At 53.3% G+C, this 21,055-nt stretch overlaps 1 protein-coding gene across 2 annotated transcripts; it reads right to left on the minus strand.

Moving 5' to 3' along the window:
* Positions 1-4,988: 4,988 nt before the first annotated feature.
* Positions 4,989-20,287, minus strand: WNT4 (Wnt family member 4). Of its 2 annotated transcripts, none has more exons than XM_066203066.1 (5): positions 20,165-20,287; positions 8,920-9,155; positions 6,328-6,459; positions 5,815-5,957; positions 4,989-5,598 (listed from the first exon to the last, which is right to left on the minus strand). In XM_066203066.1, the coding sequence occupies exons 1-5, from the start codon at positions 20,239-20,241 to the stop codon at positions 5,131-5,133; spliced, it is 1,056 nt and encodes a 351-aa protein (XP_066059163.1). In that variant the 5' UTR covers positions 20,242-20,287; the 3' UTR covers positions 4,989-5,130. The 2 variants fall into 2 exon arrangements, with proteins under 2 accessions (XP_066059163.1, XP_066059164.1); XM_066203067.1 differs by lacking the exon at positions 20,165-20,287 and adding an exon at positions 18,097-18,675.
* Positions 20,288-21,055: the final 768 nt, after the last annotated feature.

Below are 21,055 nucleotides of genomic sequence, written 5' to 3' on the forward strand. Positions count from 1 at the left end.
CTCACCCAGGCAACACTCCTTGCACAAGCACTTGAGGAAATACTGATGGTCAGTTCTGGGATGGGAGGAGGAATGTGTTGACGGGTCTGGAAGCCAGCCTAGGAGAGATCATAGCTCCTGAGGACCATGCACAGGCACAAGGATGGGGCTTGCCTGTGTCTGCATCTCTGGATCCCTGGTAAGGAGCCTGGTGGCTTGGTGGCTGCAGAAATACCCTGGGCATACCTGTGAGGGATGAGAAGGGCAGAGCCCAGTGCAGGTGCTGCTCATGCTCCAGGTGTTAGTGTGGTCCAGCCCAAGTACTGTGATGCAGGGCCTGATCCTCAGCCCAGCTCCTGCCCCTTTCTCCCCTCCACCCACACTGAGTGTTACAATTCAGTCCAAGGCAGGTTGCACAATTTATTTTTCTGTGCTTTAAGCAGGGTTTTGGCAGTCAGGGTCGGGAGGCCTCTCTGAGGAGCGCTGGCTGGGCGCCCTCCTGCCGTCACGGTATCACGCTGCTGTCAAAGGCTCTGCTTCTGCTGGGTGTCTGTCCTTCAGCATGGCCTTGTGCTGCAGCCTAGTGCTGCTGAAGGACACACTGCACGGCCAAGGCAGCACTGACATCTCCAGCAAGTGCAGGTGGAAGTGATGGTAACCCCAGCGTGGGTTCTGCTGTGCCAGACTGACGGGAGGCCCGTCACGCCCAATTACGGGTGGCATGACGTGTGGTGTGGCAACTCCAAGGAGGACTGATCCTCTTCTTTACCTGTCCATGCAGTGAGACACCATTCTGTCCTTGAAGTATCTCTTCGGTGGTCCTAGACACTTCTTTCCTGCTGTCTTCATTGCCTTGCTTCCCTACAGCCAGCTGGTGAAATCACATGGATAAAGGGAGAGAAGGAGATGCAGGAGAATTACTGTGCTCATCGCTGAAGGAATATATGCAAAGGGATTTGCTGTAATGTTCACTGATGTGTGAGGGAGGGAAAGGATGTGAGTGCTAACTTGTGCTCTGTCAGCATCATTAATGTCACCCACAGTGATTTAATTGCTTTGCATGGAGCAGTGGGTGAGGCTGAACATGCCCAGGGAGGGAGAATGAGATAGTTGGGAGTGATGGAACTGTCCTCGGCCAATAAAGGGCATGAGGGTGATGTGGTCAAAACAGCTGGAGAAAAATACCAGCTCTGCCCATGTGCTTGGCTGTGCTGGGCTGCATCTGGGATGGAGAGCTGGGAAATGTGAAGCCCAGAGCTTGAAATAGCTGAGCCTGAAGGTACCTGACACCTCCAGTAGAAAAGGTGAAGAAAACAGAAGAAGCAGAACATGGTGGTAAAGTTGGGAGTTTGGGGAACGGGAGAAAAAAAATCATGAATTTACCCTTTGGAGCAGGGTGGAGAGGACTTGGAGGTGATGTCCTGGTTTTGCTATGATGATCTCGAGTTGGCAGTGGGACATCCAGGAAGGTTTATGAGGGGGAGAGGCTGGGTGGAGATGTCAGCCTGGGAGTTCTCAGAGGAGGGATAAGCTTACTAAGGAGCAGGTGTTGGGGGACTGAGGAAAGGGACCTAGTGCTGGGCCTGTGGGGCTGGAACGGGGCCGAGCAAGTGGCAGGATGCAGTGGTGGAGAGAGGCATAGTGTGATGTGCTCTGAGGCGTGGGAGGCAGGGGACAGGCAGAGTAGATGGAGGGCATTGGTAGAGGAGAACATAAATATCTTGCTCTGAGTATGGTCACAGAGAAGTCAGTGTCTCCCCACACCTTGTTTCAGGAGAAGAGTGAGGCATCTTTTTTTTCACTGGAGACAATTCCTTACCTGAGGCTGAAGCTAGAGTGGGGAAAAGAAGTGGTGGGGGAGCTGGATCCACCAGTGGAAGAGAAGAGCTGTTGGAAGTAAGGGCTTTTGGGATGCTCAGGCATCATTTTCTCCCATCCTACCATCCTCTTTCTGCAACAAGTTAAACTTAACAAAACATCCCTCAATCCCTGCCACCAGAGAGGCTGAAGGGAAAGAAGACATTGGTTTTACCATGAGCCTGTGAAAAGGTGGTTTTGAGAGCACACAAATGGAGAGCTACAGCTAAAGAAAGGAGACAAGGCAGAGTGTACAGCTGGACCCAGCAACAACCCCTGCTGAAGCAAGAAGCTCCAGACTGAAGGGAACAGTGCCAAAGGATGCAGCCAGTGCTCCTGGATTGAGGGAAGGACAAGGGACTAGAAAAACGCACTGTCTGTGGGCAACTTGGAGCATACCTGGGTATTGGGTACTGCACCCCCTCCAAATCCAGCAAACTGCAGCACAAGGATGGAGGCAAAAGGCAGCAGGTCCCTGACTTGGCATCTATGGGCAGTTCTTGCCACTTTCCCAGCTCAAATGCACCTCAAGCCCACTGGCAGGATACTTCCAGCAGCACACAAGGTAGCTGTGGCTCCTTGGCTGTGGGCAGGGCAGGGGAGCACTGTTCTATGCAGATGGATATTGATGCCCTCTCCACAGGAGGAAGTCACAGACTTGCTGAAATCTAAAATAAGTTGCCTCTTAAGCCAGTGGTATGTTAAATGGTTAAGGCAGAAGCAAGCTGTGCTTCCATTGATGGGAAAGCAGGGATGCCACCTGTGGTCCAAACATCAGGATCTCCTGGGGAGAGACTGGAGGAGGGACAAAGAGCTTTAGTGCTCTCTTTGCATTGTCAGGAGGGCACCATGTGGGCACCTCTCTTTCCAGCTAAGGACTCTTGGGAGGGGACCAGCAACTGTGAGGTGTTTGCAGCACGTTATGGTTTTACACAGCCCAGTGCGGCTGATTTCAGGACAGGAAAACCCCGTGGCTTGTTCAGCACAAACTCACTATTTAATAGACATAGTAAGTATGAAAATGCATTTCTAAACCCCCCTCTGGTGTTGAAACTTGCAGTTACGAGAAGAGCCAGAGTGCTGCAGAGACAAACTATCCCTGGGTGGCATTTGCAGGGTTTAGCTTTCATTGCAGCCTGAAAAAATCCCATGTGCAGAGATTATCTTCATGCTGATTTGAATTGTCTTGTTCATCTTTGGCCCTCATCCTAGATGGACAAGGACCAGAAGACTTGGCCAATGGCCTGAGGTCTGTGACCTCCTCTGCATGAGCTGGGAAGGGAAGAACTGTCTCTAAGGTATTTGAGGATTTGCAGCCTTGGGGGGCTGAAGAGATGGAACCAGGGGAGGCAAAGCTTAGATTCCCTTCCCCCCCCCCCCCCCCCCGGGGATTAATGCTGCACCCTTGGCCAACTGAGTCAACTGAGAGAGGCAAACCTTGCCCTGGTGGGGAGATCTCTGGTTTGCACTGAAATGGATCAACCCACGGTGCTCCACCTCAGGACCCACCTAGGGTGTCCCTCCCCACCATCTGGCACATTTTGCTGGAGGTTTATTAGAACTGGTGCTGAGCAGGCAGGAGAGAGGCAGCTGGGGTGTGCTGGGGTTTGCCCTAATGCAAACCTCCCTTGCCCTGCACTGCTTCAAGTCAGTTGTCAGCAGATGGTGTCTGGAGACCTTCCAGTGACCACAGGCTCTCCCCCAGCCCATCACTGCCATGCACAGATGGGATTTCACATATGCCTGTGCACTCCCCCAACTTTTCCCCCTCTCAGGGAAGAACAAGAAGACTGCAGGCTTTGCAGGGACCCCCTCCTTCAGCTGGGAGGGTGATGGCCGCAGCCCTGGGCTTTCCTGGACCATGCAGGAGGGCTCGGCAATGCTGACTCCTCACCTGTTGTCTTGAGGTACCATTTTGAGGGTTTTTTTCAGCTTCCTTTTTACTTCTTGACTCATAGACCAGTGGGTGTGGGAGAGAGGAGCTGGTTCACTTTCCACCTTCCCTTGCAGTGCCCCTCTGCTTATTAGTTCTCCAAATATTTCAGACTGCAGCCCAACAGCAAGGGCTCTGCACTAACCCAGTCCTAGGCAGAGGGAAGCCAGAGCAGGCAGGACAGCACCTTATCCTCGTGGCAGGGTCCCAGGAAGCAGGACAGGACAGCTGCACTAAATCTCTGTGACCAGGGCACACATGGCAGCATCCCTCTGGCTGAATCCTTCTCTTGTGCCTTCCTAAAGGTGAGACAGCGATAGTGGCAGAGCACCAGCATTCCTCCACCCCCAACAACTGCTTCACTTTATGCTTTTCTCAGCATTCAGCAGGATAGGGACTGTTCCCCAGTGCCTTCCTGAGTGAGGAGAACAGGCATGTGGAGGAGAAAGAGGAGACCTGTTGTGGGATGTATGTGAGGTGGGGGGCAATTGCGAGACAGAGGAGAAGAAATCAACTTGGTTTTTCTCCCATCAGCTCCCAGCTCCATTAGGAGTCAGTGGATTGCAGGTATCACTGCCCTTCACTGTCTCCAGTGGAACCAGGTGCTGGAGAAGGGAGCATGGTGGGACCATCGTGTCCTCCAACAGCCCTAGGCAGCCACTGAGGAGCTTCTGTAAATCAGAGCAGTCACTGGAGCTGCTCCAAAATCCATCCATTGCCCAGGAGGCATTCGAGCATCCCACAGCAAGGAGGTGCAGGAGTGTCTCACACTGCCCTCATAAACTGATCACCTTGGCTGGGCTCCACGTAGAACTTAACTCTTGGAGGACAGTGCCACCCTGTCACCACCTGCCTGTCCCTTGCCATGCACCTGGCTGTGCTCCTTCTCTTCCCGAGGCTTAGCCAGGACAGCGGTGCTCCAGGATGCTCAGCACGTGCCTTTAAGCAAACAAAAATAACTGCAACAGAAGATTTCAAATGCTGCACTACCCTTGCCTTAAACACTTCTTGTCTGCAGCACCAAAAGCAGCAGGAGCCCATCTGATGGGAGCTGGCATCACACAGGTCTCCAGACAGCCAGAAAGCAAACGTGTCTGCTGCCACAGGACACCAAGGGGCTCTGGCTTCAGCAATAAATACAGCAAAGCAGACAAAACAAAATAAAAAAAAGCCAACAATGATCAGTTTTTTAAAACTTTAAATATTTTTTTCTTTAAAATCTGTTTTTCTCTGTGGTTCTGTCTCTGTAAAGAGCTGTGCTCTCCCTGCAGCATCTGGGTCACTTCCTCAGTCCTGGCTGTGGGGCAAGGGAGAAGCAGGGTCAGTTAAAGAGGGTACAGGTCGGTGCTCTCCCCCGTGCATCACCGGCACGTGTGGATCTCCACCACCCGATGGCAGGGTTTGCACTTGACGGAGCAGCACCAGTGGAATTTGCAGCTGCACCTTTCCACAACCTCCACCTCGTCCGTGTGAAAGCCGCGGCCGCAGCACATCAGCTCGCAGCCGTCGATGGCCTTGGAGGTCTTGTTGCACTGCCGCCCACTGGTGCCCAGCACCCCGTTCTTGAGGTCGTGGTCACAGAAGTCGGGACTGGAGTCTAGGTAGACGAGGTCCTCGTCTGTGTGTGGCTTGAACTGGGAGTTTTTGGGCACCAGCACTTTGGTGGATCCAATCTCGCTCTGTTCGACCTCTGTGGCGCCATCGAATTTCTCCTTCAGGACGTTGCCCACTTTGCGGAAGGGGGGCATGGCTTTCCAGCACGTCTTGAACTCGCACGAGCCTGACACGCCGTGGCACTTACACTCCACCCGCATGTTGTTCAGGATCGCCTGCAGGAACAGACACGAGGGACAGCACGGGGTGGTCAGCGTGGTGTGGACATAGCAGGGAGGGGGCAATGGATGGGGCCTGGGAGGGCTGTGCAGAAAACACTGCTGGGTGGGTATGGGGTTAAAGAAGCCCAGATGGCTCAAGGTGTGGCTGCAGAGCCCAGCTGGGATGTTACAGAGCTGTGCCAACTGCCTAGGTTTGCTCCTTGCCATTACCTTCCTCCCTGCCTCGTTGTTGTGGAGGTTCATTAACGCTCTGTTGGAAGAGGCCCCTTTGCTCCTCTCACGGATGTCGATGAAGGACTGCGAGAAGGCCACGCCGTAGGCGATGTTATCGGAGCAGCCCGACCACTGGAAGCCTGAGGCAGAGAGCACACATGAGACAGGTACTGCCACCCTGAAGTGCTTGCACTCTCCAGCCCTGCTCTTCCTAAAATCCAGCCGGCCTGCCCCCCTCTCTGTCTTGTTGCCTGCTAGTCTGCACCGCATGGGAACAGGGGAAGCTGGGGTGTGTGGCCCGGGGGAACACATGGACAAAGTCCTTTCTGTCCTGTGGGTGACGCACCCAGGTGCCTTTTTGAGGCAGTCACGTGGACTAACCAGAGTTTTGTTTTTTTAAAAACTCTTCCCTCCTTTCTGGACGGCCCCAGAGGGTGCGTTTGAATTGCAGGCATTTTGTCTCCTTTGCCTCCCCTGGCAGCTGCAGCTGCCCCCTGTTCAGACACTCACCCTGAGGGCTGCCCCCCTGCACTGTGCGGTCACACCCACACTTGTCCAGCTCGCCGCTGCTGCAGGCGCGGGTCACGGCGAAGGCCACCCCTGCCGAAGAGATGGCATAGACGAACGCTGCCTCCCTCGTCCCTGCAAGGGCACAAACCACGGTGGGAAAGGGTGCTGGGTTTGGCATCTCTCCTTCTCTGCCACAGTCAGGATGAATAATACACAGGAGATGTAGGATCGAGATCAGACTTGGTTTATTCTATCTTATTTATGTGCAGACTCATGTACCGTGAGCTCCAACTAGCATGCTAGGAAAATGAAGTAAAATGGAGAGCTTCTAACTCCTTTCCAAGGTTATTTAAGTGATAATCCCCCAATAATGAAGTGACACCTATATTATTTATGTTTTTGACCAAATATTGACTACCCGAGGCCTGCAATGCGGACCCTTTTCACCCAATTACGGAAAACCACCTAAACCTATGCAGAAGAAGGAAGAAGAAGGTGAAGAAGAAGGACAAAGACAACACCCAAAATCTTCCATCTTGACTCATATGTATTACTATACACCAAATCCCCAGATTCTAAGTTTCTACGACTCCAGCTGGAAAGGTGGCAAAAAGTCCGAGGCAGCACAAGCGGGAATTCTGGAGGAAATGCAGCTTGGTGGCCAAAGGCCCTTGGTGGATTGCCCCATGTGTCTCTTCTCCTCTCCCCTCTTAACACTGGTGTGGCACATAAACCTCCCCGAAAAGCTGGTCTGAAAGACAACTCGGCAAAACATGCTATACAGAGCTATCAGGCTAAACACTTTGCTCTGTCACTTCCTACAAAGATGAGACAGCACATGCAGGACCCTCACTGTCCCCATCCCCAGGGATGCTGTTTGCTTAGTGCCAAGCCTGAACCTGACTCCTCAGAGACCCCTGGGTGCTGGGAAATGTTTTGCAGAAGTGAGGGCCCATTCTTGCAATAGTGAAGAAGCTGGGAACTGCCCCACAACATTAAAAGCATGAATGACAGGTGAATGATAAAACCTGGCAATAGAAGAGACAGAGGCTGCACTGCCAACGTGGGCAGAGCTCTCCAGAGCTTATATGGAAGACTGTCTTGCCTTGTGCTTGCAGGGCACCTCTGCCATGAAATCTGTCCTGTATCCAAAATAGCTGTCTGCTTTCCACATCCAGGAACATTCCCTGCAGCTGCAGATCCTTGCCATCCTCTTTCGCAGGGTCCTGTAGCTTTCAATGCCTCCCAAACTATCCTGCAAAACCCTGTTCTGCTGCCAAAGCACCTCACACAACCCCACTGGTGTCCAGGGTGCAATGCAGTCTCAGCTCTTGTGTCTACCTGTGCAGTGCCACATGGTTGAGAAAAGCTTGTTTGGGAAGTTGGGCGCATCCCTGGGTGTGAACACACAGAGTAGCAGGGGCAGGGATCAGCTTTAGCAAAAAACAAATCCCCAGTATCCTTCGAGGCTGGTTGAGGACACAAGGAGCAAGGAGGGCTGGTATTTGGGGTGGTCCCATGCTTGGTACAGAGGGGGCATGGCTTGTGAGCAGGCATCAGCCGGTCAGATAGAGGGCAGCTACTTTGGTGGTCGCATCCAAGACTTTGGTGGCCCAGCTGGCAGAGGCTGGGGAGGACCCAGCCAGTGTGGGGACTGAACTGCCTCCAAGTTAATCGAGGTTAATAGTAGGATCATGTTGGTCGGTTTGTGCTGTGGCTGCCTAAAAAGAGACGACTTTTAGTTTCTGGTATTTCTGGTATTTCCAGTCCCTGAACCTTCACAAGAAGAGATCTTCACCCCTGCATTGAGGGAAGGAAAGTCAAATAAGGAGCCAGGGGGATGCTTTGGTCTAGGGGTCCTGGGGTGGGAGGTGAGACAGTGCCTTGGGGATAGCACCTGAGGGGAGGCAAGGGATGCCTCAGTGATCTTAAGGGGTTGCAGAGGGGTTTTCCCCTCTGTATCCTCACTCCAGTGCTCTGGTTTGATTACAGTCCTGTGCTTCTGAGAAGTCAGGGTGCAGCTGGGATCTGAGGGGCTCAGGGCTGCCCTGCCCATACCCAGCCTTGAAGGCTGGCGCTGGGTGATGATGCTGCCACATGTTTCCCCATGCCAGGCAGCACCGACCCATCCTCCTGACGGTGCCCCCACTGATGCTCTGCTCAACAGTGGCCACATCCCAGCCTGGCAGCAGCCACCACTTCAGCACTGCCCAGAAGGAGACTGAGTAAATGCACCCATGGCTTTATGGAGTAGAGCTCCTGGGTTTGGTGGGGAAGAGATGAGACCACAGGGTGACTTTAGGACCTTTGTTCAAACCTGGCATGTCCTTATCAACGTGCGTGAGAAAGGTTCAGGAGAGCTGAGGAGCAGCAGGAGTCTGGATATGCTGTACCCAGCAGAGTGAACAGAGCCGTGCTCAAGTGCACAGTGACCCATCTGACCCAAGATCCAACACTGGATGGGCCATTCCTGACCCTCCCCAGCCACTAGTTCAGGGGCAAGCAGGCAAAACCCCACCTGCAGCCCACCAGACTGCTTTTCTAGCCATTCCCCCAGCAGCACCACCCCAGACACACGTCCTTGCAGCTCACCTTGTGTCACCACCTTGCCGAAGACAGGCAGGGTGTCCAGCGTGGAGCAGTTCCAGCGGCGGTTGCGGAACTGGTACTGGCACTCCTCAATGGCCAGCTGGGCCCCGCGTCGCACCGAGTCCATCACCTCCAGGTTCCTCTTGCACATCTGCACCTGGCGCTGGATCAAACCCTTCAGCTTCTCGCAGGTCTCCTCCTCGGAGATGCTCCCCACTGAAGACAGCTTGGCCAGGTACCTGCCACGACAGCAGCACGACGGGTTAGGAGGGGAGGGAAGGGCTGGGGGAGCCCATATTCAGCTGGGAACCATGTTCAGCCTTGCAGGAAGCAACAAGACTGAACCTCTTATCCCCTCCACAGCTGAGACCTGCTGCCCATCTGGGGTCACCTTTAAATGTACCACAACAGTGGCTCTGCAGGATGCAGTTCTGGCTGACAGAGAACAAGCCCAAGCAAAACAACCATCCCTCTGCAGCCTAGTCCCCGTCTCTTGGGGAGTCCAGCTGTTGGCTCCCCTTTGCCTCTGTTGCCTGCAAGGAAGATATTTTCAGCGCTGTCTGAATGTGCCTGGTCAGGTCTCCTGAGCATCGGCATATCCAAGTGCTACTAGGAAAAGCCAGAGGTCTCTGAAGTCAGCCAAAACAAGCAGGACAGGACTTGGCTGCCAGCTCCATCTGCCACAGTGCTCCCACAGCGTGGCTGTGTGCTCATCACCGGCAAATACTGCCCTCCAAACCACTTCCCTCCTGGAGGCTGCTTTTAGCTGCCCCAGACCCCAGCAGGCAGGGATGGCCTCTGGGAGCTGCCAGGTTTCCTGTCACTTGGGATTCAAAGCAGGGTTTGAAGAAGGGAACGAGCATCAGGATCCTGCCAGGGCAAAACTGCACAGGCTGGACACATCCTCCACCAGCCCAGCTTGTGAATAAGGCCATGAGGTCTTTGCTGATCTGGAAAAGACTGGCCCTGTGTGGAGGGGACCGCGTGTTCTGCTTTCCATGGTGCCATCCTCAGCAGGAAGAGTCACTACTAGGGGAATGAGGGAGCAAGCACCTTAAAAGCTCTCAGCATTTCCTTGTCCAGTGCGTGGGCATGATGGTCGCTGCTGCACATCCCACTCCTTGTTGTGATGTGGGCATGGTGTCCAAGCTTGCCCATTTCCCACCTCTATCCTCCTGCCCCAACCTCTGGATCACAGAAGGAGCTTAAGATAGACCCAGTCAGATTTTCCAACAAGGCTTTGTGACAATCCAATATCCTCCACAACTATTAGTGACTGTGTTGGTGTGTAAATGAGACTCCCTCCTTCCTGTGGCTGCTGGTGGCCACTTCAGATGACATAGCCATGGTGGAGCCCTGAGCTGCTGTGGACATGGAGGGTCTCCTGCATGGGACAGGTGTAACTCACACTTGCACCCATCCACTAACCACATTGAGCTTTAACATCCTTGGGAACTGCCAGCCTTGTCCCATGCTGCTACCTTGTCTGCACCAAGAGACACAAGTACTGAGCTTTTTGGAAACCGCATTCCTTGACTCTGCATTTCCCAGCCCTACAGAACTTGTGGGTTTTTTTGTTTGCGTGTTTTTTTAACTCCCTCTCCCAAGTTGCAACATCCTGCTAAGGATTTTTCTTTTGAAGCCCTGCTTGTCTCTGAGAAGTGACTGTGCAAAAGTGGCTCCTGCTCCCTGCCTGTTCCCATGTGTCCCAGGAGCCAGATCTGCTGACTTCAGCCACAAAATCAAGTTGTCACAGCCTCTTCCTCCCATTAACCCTGCCAGTCTGCCCCAGGAGGAGAGAACAGGATTCTCTCTTCTGTGCATCAGCAGAATTATTCACCAGCTTGGTTTCATGCTCACAACTGGGGGGGCCGTGGGAGCCCGGGAGAAAGCTGTTTTGGCTCATGGTGTCTGTGGGGAGTCTGCATGGCGAAATGTCAAAAGTATTCAGTTTTCTCTGTGTGTGATCACGGAGGCAATGCTTCTCCGACAGCGGGAAGCAGCAGGCTGCTGGGGTTTCGGAGCCAAGTGCTGTTAGAGCCTTTATACTAGCAAATCATCTTTGCCCAAGGCTTCCTGCTCCTCCCTGTTAGCAGAAGGCAGGACCTGATGCACACGGGTGGCCTGAAAAACCCACTGTGGCCAAACTCAGGACTGTCACCTTTCTGCTGCCCCCCATGCCACCAATGGGTGTCCCCAACCCTGCCCTGCAGTCCCAGACATGGAGTGCAACAACTGCTGCTCTCACATCTTGCTGCACTTGGCTGATGTGGGGTGAAGGCACCAAACCACCTCTGGGAGCTCTGAGGATACTGAATGCTGAGCACACACAGAGTGCCTGTAACAGCTGTCTCCTCCCAGGTCCAGACATCATTCCAGTCTGGGCATGGGGAAGAAGACACAGAGCAGAGTGGTAAGCTTCAGCTGAAGACAATGTGGGTTATTGATCAGCTCTTAGCCAAGAAAATCAGAATTTACCTCCAGTACCAACCCTTTGATTTGGCTTCCCTCTGTGCCAGCAGCTCCAGCAGCATTTATCAAGCCAGGCCAGCAGCTCCCTCAAAGCTGTGACACTGGACCTACAGATGAGTAAGTGCCTGCTTTGAGTGCAAACACACTGGCAGAAGAGTTCTGTGACACAGATGTGGCACCCACATCATTATCAGCTCTGCTCAGGATGGGGCATCCTCTCCTTTTCTAATGTGTTTCCCAGCTTGAGATTCTCTGGGCAATGTGGAGTAATAAATTCAAAGCATGCATAAAGGAAAGTGTGACAAGAGCCTTTTAAGCTTTTCCAAGGAGATGCACCTGATAAGGTGCCTTCCCAGCTCACATTTAATGCTGTTTGGGATGATAAAACAAAGGCCAAGGATGCTTCAAAGATAGGTACAGCTCTCCAAGAACAGGTCTGGTAATTTGTTTTGCAAGGCAGACAAATAAGATGAAGCTCTCCAGAACAGTGCTCTGGCCTCTCTCCCCCTTGACAGGTCCTGTGTCCTGTCACCCCTCCTCAGTCTATATTTGCCAGCCCCTCTGTGGAGATGGAGGCAACTGTGCCTAAAATGCTGTGGCCCCATCGTGCTACCAGTTTGTTACTGGTCCAGGAGAAGCATCACTGCTTTCCAAAAGACATGGTTTTCAATGGGGGAGGAAGCTCCCATCCTGATCCCTGGCTCAGGATCCAGAGGTTGAGGCAAGCATTTCAGGAAGGACCTTTGCTGAAGGACCGCAGCTTTGAGGCTCTCACACAGTATCTCATCACACCACATTCAGGTGGGAACATCTTATCCCCTTCCCCTCCCTGGGGCAGATGAACAGTGATGTAAGAGCTGGGAAACACACTCTGCCCTCATCAGCACTCAGAGATGCTTCCATCTCGTGTTTCTCAGGCTGTGGAGCACCAGGGCTGTCAGGAACCAAACCCATCTGCAGCATCCCACGGTCCCCATGGAAACCTGGCTCCAGTGCTTTGCCTGGTCCTTAACAAGAACTTCGCTCCAAACTTTGTTTCCCTGGGCTGAAGTGGTAGAATCCACAGCCAAAGCCTTTGTCTACCTGCACAGAGAGGCACAGCAGAGGAAAGCAACAAACAGCTCCTGCCCTCTGCAAAGTCTCAATGCAGATCTCCATCGTGACGTCACATCTCGATTGCTATGCAGAGCTCTAGATTATAATTTAAGTCTCACATGCAACCTCAAAACAGCCCTGCTTGTGGAAAACAAACCCAAACAATGGCGTATTTTCTTCCTTTTCCAAGACTGGGCAAAGAATGTTTCAAGAGGAGAGCTGCTGCCCACACCATTTTTTCAAGTTCTGTCTTCTTGCTTCATCATGGCCTTGTCTATTTCTTTTCTCCTGCCTTTAAATCCAGGCAAGTCACTTGCAGAACAGACTCCCTCTTACGAGTCATTGATTCAGGGGAAAGCTGACAGAAAGCCCTTCCTTTTTTCCTATCTGAAGTATTGAGATCAGGATTAAGTTCCATAATTTAAGCAGCTGTAGCTGATAAACTCTGCAGGATGCAAATAAGTAAATCTCAAATCCAGGGAGCTGTAGAAAAGGTGGGGGTTGTCAGAAAGTCCTGCTTAAATAAAAATTATGATAATACTTTCATGAGGAAGAATAATTGGTGAAACGACAAGGAGACATTGAAAGACCCACAGCATCTGGCAGATAGAGTTAGGAGGAGAGGGAAGAAGATTCCCTGGCTTGGAAAGGTGTGGAAATTTCAGTCGTTGGCAAATACTCAGTTGAGGTGGGTAAGAGAAGATACCTTGGGGAAAGCAGAGATCTCTGGTGTTTCTTTTTTTTCAAATAAATGAGTTTCAAGTGTGTCTCATTGTATTTGTATTGTCATCATTTGCATTGTCTCATTTTTGGGAATATTTTCCTGAAGATGAGAACTTTCAGACCCAGGCCACTGGCATCTCCAATAAACCACTCAATAGATGTTCTGAAATCAGGCTCAGAAGCTTCACCCTGCTCAGCAAATACTCAACCTTCCCACAAGGTCGAGTGGCCAAGGCCACAAAAGGCTTGTCAAAACCTTAAACTGTGAAGATGATTCAGCTCTGCTCCTGTCTAAGAGGCAGCAAACACCCCCCTGCTTGTGGAGGGATCAGCAAGAACATCCCTGTGCCTCCTGAGGCTGCAGGGACAGTCAGCAGTGACTCAGGATTGTCCTTAGGGTTGTGACTGCTCACGCAGGCAAGTTTCTACTGGGGAAGAACTAAAGGCTTGTTTATAATGTGAAAAAATCCATGAAAAACCCCATGCATCCCTGCATGCACCTATCTCCACAGATAGATCCTTGCAGGGAGAGGAACTGACCAGTGTTCTGGCTCCTTGCAATGAGCCATCCTGCCGATGTGGAGAAGTGTTTTTATCTTTGCCTTGTTGCTTTCTCCTACCAAGCAGGGTGAGCGAAGCCAGGGAAAGATGCCTCAGCCTGGCAGGCCAGGTGATGCTCCACGCAGGCCAGAGAGCTCCCGAGATTTCTCCCACTGGGCTTAGTGCGAGTCTCCCTGTGCCAACAGCGCCAGGCAGGTAGGGAACACCACATCCATGGTTCCTCAAGCCTGCCAGCTTGGGCATGCTCCTGTCAGGGTTTGTGAGAGACCTGCAAGGCTGCCCTTGTCCAGCTGCTGGCTCTGCAGCACACTTGGCCCTCCCAGGGACCAGGCATCTCCCTCCTGGGATTTGACATCCTGCCTTTCTAAGTGTAAACTATGATTTACAAATCATCATCTGAGAACCTGTCTGGTCTCTTTCCTGGAAGAAATCCAGCTGTCTGCCTCAGTCCTTCCTGTCACAGCCAGGGCACCATCTCTTGGCTGATACCTGCTTTTCACACGTACTCTTCATCTCCAATTAACAGCTGCCAAAAGAGGCACCCAGGAGGAGGCAGTGCTGCGCCTACACCTCCACCCCTCAGCTCAAGGGTGAGCCTACACTTCCAACCCCGTCCCCTGCAGCTAACACCAGCTGCACCCAGCAAACACCCATGCCCCAGACGCTGGTGGTGGCTTGCCTCCTCCATCACAAGTCTTTGGGGACACTGAGATGGCCAGCTGTTGGTCCTGAGCCACTGCTGCTTTTTTTGCTTTCTGAGCATGTGGAGGCAAAAATCTCCACTTTGTAATAGGGAAGAGCAGCATGGAAGCTGGGAAGAGCCTGAACAGCATCTGTTTAGGAAATCTGCTTTGAATGTGTAGGAAATTTCCTTTACTTCCTTTATAAGCCAATAGAAGCTACTCCTGGATTCAGGTACAACACCTAGGCCTTGTTGCAAGAGGAGGCAAGTGCAGGCCAGCTCCTGCAGTGCTTCAGGCTAGACTTGGTTGAAGAAAATCTGATGAGTTTTAAGTTTTGATCAGAATTTGCAAATACGTGGCAAAAAGAAAAAAAGCCTTCTAAAGGATTAGTCTGATCTCACCCAACTTTCAACAGACCCCAGGCCGCTCTCCATTGGCCAAGACACTCAATTACTTTTCCCCAAGTAATTTCATGAAAGCACAATACTGGCTCCAGTTCTGCTGAGCCAGGCAGATCCTGCAAGGCAGCTTCCTCCTGGCTGTGAAGTGCAACAGCCCATGGCAGCAGCTCCGAGAGAGCCTGGAGGATGCTGCCAGGGGTCACCCACAGGTGTCAGGGACAGGCACCCCTGGGTGGGTGAAGGCACAGGTTACCTGCACCGAGTATCCAGGGCAGAGTCTACCATTCAAGCAGCCTTGGATGACTGCAGGTTTTGTGGATTCACAAGGCTTTCAAGCTTTAAGAATAAAACGGCCAACTATTGTAAGAGCCAGTGTCATTGCACTTGTAAGGAAATACAGAAGGATCTCCTAGAAACTGTCAACCTCCAGGATTGCTCAGCAATTTCATCATTTGAAGAAAGTGGCTGTAATGCATTTCCCTACATCTACAAGGATGAATTAATCAAGCAGAGAGTAGCTCTGAGCAGAGTAACATAAACACTTTTTTTGCTTCAATGCAAAAGTCCAGTTCTGATTCATGGAGTCACATCAAGCCGTTGCAAAAAAGAAACACGCCTCTTGCTGTTGCTCATATTTGGAGCTTATCTAGTTCTTCACAGCCTAGTGTGCAGAGTGGTTTTATCTCCCTCCTGTCCATCCTCCCTAGAGTTAGGTTCTGCTGTGAAAGACAGGGGTGTGATTTTACTTGAGGCTTTCTTAGGAAAGGACAGAAATGCCCATCACCACTGAGGAGCTAGAGAGCATGGGGCCCTCCTGCACCCTGGCAAACACAGCCCTGAGAGGTGTCTGCCACACAGGACCATTGCTCTGAGACAAGCCAAACTGGATTGGAAGTCCAGTGCCAGGACCACTGGGTGCAACTTGCAGGGTGCAACTCGCAACCAGTCCGTTTTCATTGCTGAGCTAAAATTAGCTGGTATTGTCAGAAGTGGAAAGACCTACAAATAAGTAAAAATCAAAATATATTTCCAGCAGTTTCAATTTCCCACCTGGCAGCCTTGGGAACAGCTTCCATGGGTTCACGCACCAACCTTGCGGATCTGACAGGATCCCCAGAACAGTGCAAAGGAGCCCTGAGCATCCCAGAAGCGGAGAGCCACTCGTCCAACCCACAGCAACCCTCGAAGTAAGGAAATTGCTCATCAAATCCAAATGGTGCAATCTGCCACCCTGGCTGCTGGAACAGATGTGACTTCCTGGCACTGTCCTCAGAGCAAAAACCAGGAGCATGGAGAGGGGAACAGAGCTTGGCAGGAACAGCCCTGTGTTAGAGCCAGCTGCACCTGCCAAAGCTGTGCCATGGCAGCATGGCATCTGAAGGGAAAATGCTGCATGGGTTCCTCACCAAGTGGAAGAGGGGAGCACTGCAATGATGCAAAGCATCTTGTACAAAATTAAACTATGCCTGGCTGCAGGTGAAGTGATCTCTCCCCGCTATCAAAGCTGTGGAGACCTGGAAAAAATAAAGCCTGGTTTAAAACCAGAAGGATGCAAATGCAGGACTCCAAGCATGCTTCCTCTCAAATCCTCTGCATTGCATAATGACCCAAACAAAACGAGTGTTCCGGCTGCTCTTGCAACATCCCCACTCCTAAGCTGGCAGAGATGGGCACAGAGAATTGGGCCCTCTGTTTGTAAAGCACCTTGTGATGTTCAGATGAAACGAGGCTGGGGAAATCCAAACTCCTTTTATCCCTTCCTCACCAGCCCTCAAAAGTGGTTAAGAGAGCAGCTGCTGAGGCAGGCTTGTTTGGACCCTCACAATGTCTTCAAGCTTTCCCAGAGCATTCAAATTATTTTTGTTTTTTAAGGTTTTAAAAGCCCATCTGTGCTCCTGGCCCTTTAACCCAACCCCAAGCCCAGACGGAAATTTTAAATCCCTGTAAAGAACGGGTAGACAGAGCTGCTGGTGGTACACCCTGCTCTAAAATGGCATAACCACATCTCAGACCAAGCATGTCCATATGGACAGCCTCCTCCAGAGACAGCTTTAGCTGCAAGAAAATGGAGAGAGGCTGTAAGGATTCCCAGACAGTTTGATAACCAGGGGTCTCACCCCTAAAAGACCCTACCCTGTTGTATCTGATGGTTTCTGTTCTCTCATCATTCAAACCCTCTGAACAGCTAGAGAGCAAGGTAGTGGGCCCGAGTGCCTCATGCATTTAATGAATGCTTACATCCACAACCCACTTTGCACATTTTCTAGTTCACTTCTTCATGTGGACTTCCTTCTCTCCAAAACAGGTAAATAAATTAATAACTTACTAAACTGGACTGAAACCAGAGCCTGGCACTCCTGTGCCAGCTGTGGAATGATGCTTGTTTGGCTAGAAGTCTCTATGAAACACCCTCAGCGTCAGGATGGGTTTGGAGCAGAAGAGGCCTTGCTTCCAAATTCAACCACATCACTGCACATGTGGGTTCAAGAGTCTGTGAAGTGCAAGTTGCTTTGAAAAGTAACTCATCTGCTTCCCCTGTAATAAAGCATGGCTCTGGACTCCTTCAGAGATAAAGCAGAAGCCAGAGAGACCTTCCTGTGGACAGCCAACAAGATGTAAAAGGCTCTATCTACAGCCCTTTATTTAATTTACAAACCTCTGCCTGAAGAGGGAGGAGGCAAATCTGAGCCTCCACAGGCAGAAGGAAGAGCAAGCTTGAGGCTTTCACAAGAAGTGGGAACTGAGCATCTCTTCAGATTTGGAGAACAGAGGCTTCCTGGATAGGCAACAAGCCAAGCAGCAACTCCCCAAACTCATAACACTAAGAAAAAACACCTGAGGTTTGCTTCCTAACCAGGGAGAAAGGTAGCTTGGTTTGTTTAATGAAAAGATCTGGCAAATCCCTTCCAGCCACTGTGGCAATGATCCATTTGAGAGATCCTTCCATCATCTCCTTTTTACACTGGATGGGGCAGCTCATCAGACACCACTGCATGGCCCAAACGAGCTCTCCCCACAAAGCCAGGCTTACAGAAACCCTCAGCTCAAGCACTGCAAGCGGCACCTCTCCAAAGCGCTGGGGGAATGCGAGTCTGTACAGGTCGAAAGAAGCTTTAGAGCTTTAGGGGGAGAGAGAGAAAAAAAAAAAAAAGAAGAAGAAAAAGCTCACAACTGAGCTTAATCACTAATCCAGCAGGTTTCTGGAAAAGCAAACTTCACCCCGTGCTGCCATTCCGTGCACACACCTCTGTGCAGAACTATGTGCCTGGCGAGGCTGGAGCCGTCCCGTGTGCTGGGCAGAAACTGGCAGCGCCCCGGGATAACGCCGAGCATGCCGAGCCCACACACGTGAAGACATACGAGGCACACTCATTCCTCGAATATCTGATAATTCCTGGGATCCTTCTAACTCTGTTTATTGCCTCCGGCAGCCTTTGTTTCTGATGTGAGAAGATAAACAACGGGAATTGTCTTAATCCTAAAGGCAAAGAATAAAAAGCACTGAGCGGGGGACGATCCTTTTATCATGATACATTTGAAACATCAAAAAAAGCTGACCCCCTTCCTTTGAAACGCACTGAAATGGATCTGCTTTTCCTCCCCTGTTGGCAGGAATGAGCCCTCCGCTCTCTGCTGCCGAGCCCCCCGCGCCCACCCTTGCTCTGCCAGCACGGACGGCTGCACACAGCCCTCCCTGACTAGTGCGGCGAATCACCCCTCCGCCTCGCCTCCCAAATCCTATTCGCGGCGCCGGGGACCCGAGGGAGTCCCACCTCTGCGCATCCGTGCGGGGCAGCTTTGCTGACCTCACTCATGAAATCCCCACTTTCCGCCGTGCCCGTCCCAGGGCAGCCCAAGCTGCTCCTCTGCACAGACCTGCCATCATCTCACAGAGCTTCCTCAGCAGGACTTTTCTTCCTGCGGGAAAAAACACTCCCACAGTTCCCAATATACCTTCACCAGAAGCATGACAGCTTAAAAGACCACCTTGATAGCTGCTATGATCCACCCACCAGTTGCTGGAGACGTGTGGCACGCAAGTCGCTCCATCTGGCAAAGGAGGAGGGGAGAAGGACTAAGCACTAACGCATCCCAGGCAGCCACCTTTTCCCACAGGCAGGACACTCGGAGAGGAGTGCTGCTGACCTGGCACTTTCCCCAGGCATTGGGGAGCATCCTCCAAAAACCACCCACAGCCTCCAGCGAGTCAAAAATCTAAAGGCAGGAGCTGTATTCGGATGCAGGGAGGACTCCTTGCGCGGGGGATGCGTGTCCACCTGAGCACCTGTGTTGGGAAAGGTACACGACACTCAGGATCTTTCACGCTGACAACCCCGGGAACTCCTTATCCTGCGTGCCGTACCTGTCCCTGCCGCCAGAAATCCATGAAGGTGAGATGGAGGCGGCCCAAGCTCCCGGCCGGAGCGCGGGTCTGCTGGGTGCGTGCACGGGAACTAATTAGTTCCCGTCAGCCGGCGACACGGGGAGCAGGGGAAGCACCATCTCCCACCGAAGCAGATTTATGAGGAAGAACCGATGCCTTCGTTCAAAGTTAGGTGGGAAAGCGCTGTCATGCTCCATCCCCTCTGACCCGGGGAGGGGGAAAGGGGGGGTGTCCTCTTCAGAAAGTAGTCCCACCGCCTTGGCAAACACGTAGGAATTTTCCAGAACGATTTCCGCCCCTGTTTACCTTACACATTATTTCAGTGTTTGTTCAGCGGGTTCCCGATGTCATCGGGTTCCTCTGCGGCGTGCAACAGCCCCCCGACACCCGTCCTCCTACCGGGAACGGGGGGCCGAGGCGTGGGCAGCCCGGCTCGCTGCAGATCCCGGGGCCCAGCACGTTCGGCCGCCCCAGCTCCGCCAAACCCTCCCCTGGACCGCTGTCCCTCGCGGGGCACCTCGCCAACACCCAGGCCCCGCTCCGACCCCGTGCCCCGACCTCCACCCGTGATCCCGGTGTGATCCGGATTCAATAACTTAAGGACAAAAATAAATGGGACAGGGGCTAGATAACCAGCCCCCATTGCCATCAGCCGCGATAACACACGGCCACGGAGCGGCTGGGGAGAGCCGGCATCCCCCGCCGCCCACCTGCCTGCGGGTGAGGGCTGGGACCCACCGGCCACGGCGGCCAGGGTCAGCGGCGACACGGCACCGGGCGCCCCGTGCCCCGCCGGGGCCGAGCGGCATCGCTGCCGGGGGTCGCGCCCCGATGCCGCCCGACCCCGCCGCACCTGCTCCGCGCCCCCGGGGCTACCAACAAGTGGCGGCGCGTCCGCGTCCCCCCCATCTCGCCCCGCGGCTACTCACAGCCAGTTGCTGGCGTTGGCCGAGAAGGTGGCGAGGATGATGAGCAGCAAGGAGCGCAGAGAATACTCCGGGCTCATCCTGGAGGGCAGGCGGGGTGAGACTGCGCCGAGCCGGCGGCGGCAGCAGCGCCCCCGCCGCCCCGCGCCCCGGGCAGCCGCGGCCGCAGGTGGGCGCGGGCAGGAGCGGCGGGCGCTGCCCGCTTGATGCTCCCGCGGCGGCCGCTGAGCCCGACTGTCAGCGCGCCCGGCCCGTCCCGGGATGGAGCAGCGGGGCCGGAGGCGGGCCGGGGGCGGAGGCAGCCCCGGGGGCCGCCCCGGCTCCGCCGCTCCCTGGGCGGGACCCGCTGCCGGGGACACCCCCGGGGCGGGCCGGCGGCGGGGAGGGCCCCGGAGAGGGCATCGGGGAGGGCGTCGGGGACTCCGAGGGAAGGGAGGGCGTTGGGAGTTTCTCCGGCGACGGAATTCGGCAGCGCCCCCCGCCCTGCTGCTGCACCCACCGAGCGGCACCTCCGGGTGGGTTCTGTGGGTGCGGGGGAACTCGCAGAGGGGAGGGGCGGAGGTTTCCGCATTGGATGTTTTTGGGGTAATTTCCTGGTGCCCGTGAAGAAGCAGAGCCCTGAGGTGTCCTGACGCTGCCTGGAGTGCGTCGCCCAGGCTGCCTTCCTCAACAAGCACCCCTCTGACCGGGAGTGATTTCCCGGAGTCCGGTTTCTGAGGATTCGCTGCAAATGCCAAAGTGCATTTGAAAATTCTCAGCTAAGGAGCGAGGTCTGGGCGGGTTCTGTCTGGGGGTATCTCTCTGGGTTCTATCAGGAGAACAGCACTTGGAGCCAGAACAGGGACGAATTTCCAACCCCCCTTGGCATCTCAGCAAGGGCTGCCCCGGGGAGAG

The sequence above is a fragment of the Chamaea fasciata genome, unplaced genomic scaffold (genome assembly GCF_029207755.1).
Source record: "Chamaea fasciata isolate MVZ Bird 193981 ecotype frontalis unplaced genomic scaffold, bChaFas1.0.hap1 SCAF_23, whole genome shotgun sequence".
NCBI classification, from domain to species: domain Eukaryota; kingdom Metazoa; phylum Chordata; class Aves; order Passeriformes; family Sylviidae; genus Chamaea; species Chamaea fasciata.